The 3112-nt window shown below is 35.6% G+C and overlaps 2 protein-coding genes across 3 annotated transcripts in view; one reads left to right on the plus strand and one right to left on the minus strand.

The window, feature by feature from the left end:
• Positions 1-874, minus strand: part of LOC104816579 (uncharacterized protein At2g39795, mitochondrial) — a 2104-nt gene extending 1230 nt beyond the window's left edge. Inside the window, exon 1 of the mRNA XM_010545465.2 lies at positions 538-874. Coding sequence (XP_010543767.1) covers positions 538-792 — 255 coding nt within the window. The 5' untranslated portion in view covers positions 793-874. The remainder of the gene's footprint in view (positions 1-537) is intronic.
• A 1721-nt stretch (positions 875-2595) lies between these two features.
• Positions 2596-3112, plus strand: part of LOC104816580 (eukaryotic translation initiation factor 3 subunit G) — a 3354-nt gene continuing 2837 nt past the window's right edge. For both annotated transcript variants that reach the window (XM_010545466.1, XM_010545467.1), the window contains exon 1: positions 2596-2725. The gene's annotated coding sequence lies outside the window, so the exon portion shown is untranslated. The remainder of the gene's footprint in view (positions 2726-3112) is intronic.

Consider the following 3112-nt stretch of genomic DNA (forward strand, 5'->3'; position numbering starts at 1 on the left):
ATAAAGAGTGTGACGGTTTATGCCTTCGGTTCCATTTACTGGAAACAGATCCAGGAGCTACACCTCATCAATCAAATATCTCACCAAGTGCCATTGTACAAATTTTGCCTTGTAACTCAAAACTTGACATGTGAAGAAGAAAAGCAGAAACAGAAAAGACATCGATTTTGAGTCACTGTTAATCTTCTTCTCAAGCTCAATCGAAATCGAAAATCTGTTTTCCACAGATCCTAATTTCGATCTCAGAACTTCTAAAAAGCAACATCCAAGCACGAAAAAGATTGACCCTTTCTTACTTTGCTCAAATCCCCCAATCACAAGAACATGAACATTCAGAACCCTCAACAAAACAAGCAATCCATATCTATTCCACAATTCAAGCAACACAAAAGCAAAGCGATCCTGATAGTTTTTGTGTTTCCTGTCACCAACAGCTCTTCATATCCATCCCACGAACAGCAAATAACTCCTAAATGTCTCCACCCCGAAGGAGAAAAAAAACATATCAAGACAAAAAAAAAACGAAGTGGGTATTACCCGATCGTAATCATCGGTCTGTTCGGTACATTCGATCTCCGATTCGAGCACTCGGAGAAGCAGATCGTCTGAGGAAGCTCCCTTCAAAGCTGTGGTAAATCGAAAGATAGGAGAAGACGACGGTGCCGGAGATCTCTGGCGGCCGACGAAGGCTGGCGAGTGGTCCACGGCGGATAAGAGGGTCGAATGGTAATTTCGCCGAGCTCCGGCGAGACAGACGGCGGCGCGACGGAGTTTAGAAGCGAAAGTAGCCATCTTTGCGAAATCTTTTGCGAGGGTTTAGAATGGGTTTTACATAACTTTTAGGTATTCGATATTCGATTGGAAAATTATTGGAAAAAAACGTAAAAAAGAACACACACACAGATATGTGTATATATATATATATATGCGCACACAACACAATATTAATGAATATCGATTTCTATATATCATATAAATATCATAACAATACTATAAATTGTGTTCAATGTTTTTTATGCATGTTTTCTTGTGATTTCGGACATTATTATCAAAAATACTAACTTTTTACTATTTTAGCTTTAACATATAAGACTGTCACTAGGTGATCACGGATCGAGTACCCAGATTTTTTGGATAACCCGAATCTAAGTCCAAAAATTCCATAAAATAATACCCGAACTCATACCCATTTTAATCGGATAACCGAAAATCGGATATTCGAGATAATTATCGAGTACCCGCGAATATCCGGACCCGAATTTTACATACAAAAAATTCATGAAAAACCATATTTATCCATTATAATCATAAAAATATCATATATTCATCGTACAGAATCACTTTATATAAAGATAATCTTCTATTCATAAAAAAAAATACAAAACATCACATTTCAATGGCATATAAAAACATCATGGGGAGATTTCAACAGCTTGTAAAATTTCATAATCATGAACTAGGAATGAATGTAACAGACACATATGGAAAAGAGAATGGAGAGGTAGACGAAGGCATAACATAACACACATGGGAGAGAGGAGAAGTGTAGAGAGAGGTGAGGTGGAGAGTGAAAAGTGGAGAAAGAGAAAGAGGTGCCGCGTGTGAAGAAGAAGAGTATGAAAGATGAAAATAGTTGACCTAATTTGATTTTCAAATTAAGGGTAAAATAGTAAATTTAGTATTTTCGGATACCCGGGATAATATCCAAACCTGAATTTTAATACTCGAACTCGAACCCAAATTTCGGATTCTCCTCATACACCAACCCGTTTTTATCTCATACAGTAACCGGTTATCCGAAATTCGAGTATCCGACTCACGGGTCGGGTCGGATATCCGAATTTCGGGTATTTTTGCCCACCCCTAATTGCCACCTATCAATGTGAATAGAAATATAGTTTGTTCACATATTGAACTCATTAATCATAACGTATAATTTATAATATTTTTTATCAAATTATTAGTGAAAATATAAATGATGAATATAATGAATTAGTGTTATCATCATAAATTAATATTATGATTAATAAAATCAATATATGTTTAGATTATATTTTTGGTTACATGCATCACAGAGTCAAAAGTGGAGAAAAATACGTGTTAGAATTCAAATTAATAAAAAGAGGGTATTTTGATATAATGTACATTAATTCTTACAAACTATATAATATATTTTTATTGTTCTTTATCGAGTTTTATCTGAAAAGAAATACTAACAATAATATTTGGAGTTATTATTCGGTTAAATTTTAGCATAATTCTTAAAAAGAGGGTATTTTTTCCTTAAGTGTAATTTATTTTGTCTGCGAGAATTAACGAACCGTTTGGGCCTTAGAATTTGGTATTACAAAAGAATTATTAACGGTTGGTTTAGTATTTTGACTTGTATAGGTCGAAATATAAAGTATAAACGTGGAATAGGTCGAAAGCGATGATTATATATTGTTATATTATAAAGTATAAATTTAGGGGATGGGCCTTAGATATTTAATTGTAATGGGTTAAGCCCATTAAGTCATGGGTCAAAGGGCTTAAGTATAATGGCCTGGTTTGTCGTCTTTGACATTTCCGTTATAAATTTAAGTCGAGACTTACGTTCTTTCATCAGAAACCCTAGAGTTCATTTTTTGAGACTATCGTCGAATACGCGAGGGGCAGATCTCATCCTGCCGTCTATTTGCGCTTGCTCGAAGCTTCTCTCTTTCCGTCCATCGCATCTCCTCAGGTTAGTCTCTCTCGCTCTCAGGTTTCTTTGCGCTGGGAGTTCAGTTTCTAGGGTTCAATTTCGGTTTTTATCGCAATCCTGTCAGACCTTTGTCGGTGGGTTAGGTTCGATTTCTCAGGTTAGGGTTTCGAAGAGTTAGGGTGTCAGTGGTTTAGGGGTTTTATGGGATTTCACAGGGTGAAGGTTTCGCTCGGATTCGACCGATTTTGGTCTGCTCGAGCTTGAAGCGGAACAACTTACATAAATCTGTTCATGATCTTGTTTCCATTTCTAGGAAAATCTGAATAATATATTAGTTGTTTTCTTCTTCTTTTTTTCTTAGATTTTGGTTTTTTGTCAGTGTATTGATTATGGGTTTCTAGCTTGAGAAATTAGAAAATCTCGTGT

The sequence above is a fragment of the Tarenaya hassleriana genome, unplaced genomic scaffold (assembly GCF_000463585.1).
Source record: "Tarenaya hassleriana unplaced genomic scaffold, ASM46358v1 Cleome25, whole genome shotgun sequence".
Lineage (NCBI taxonomy): Eukaryota > Viridiplantae > Streptophyta > Magnoliopsida > Brassicales > Cleomaceae > Tarenaya > Tarenaya hassleriana.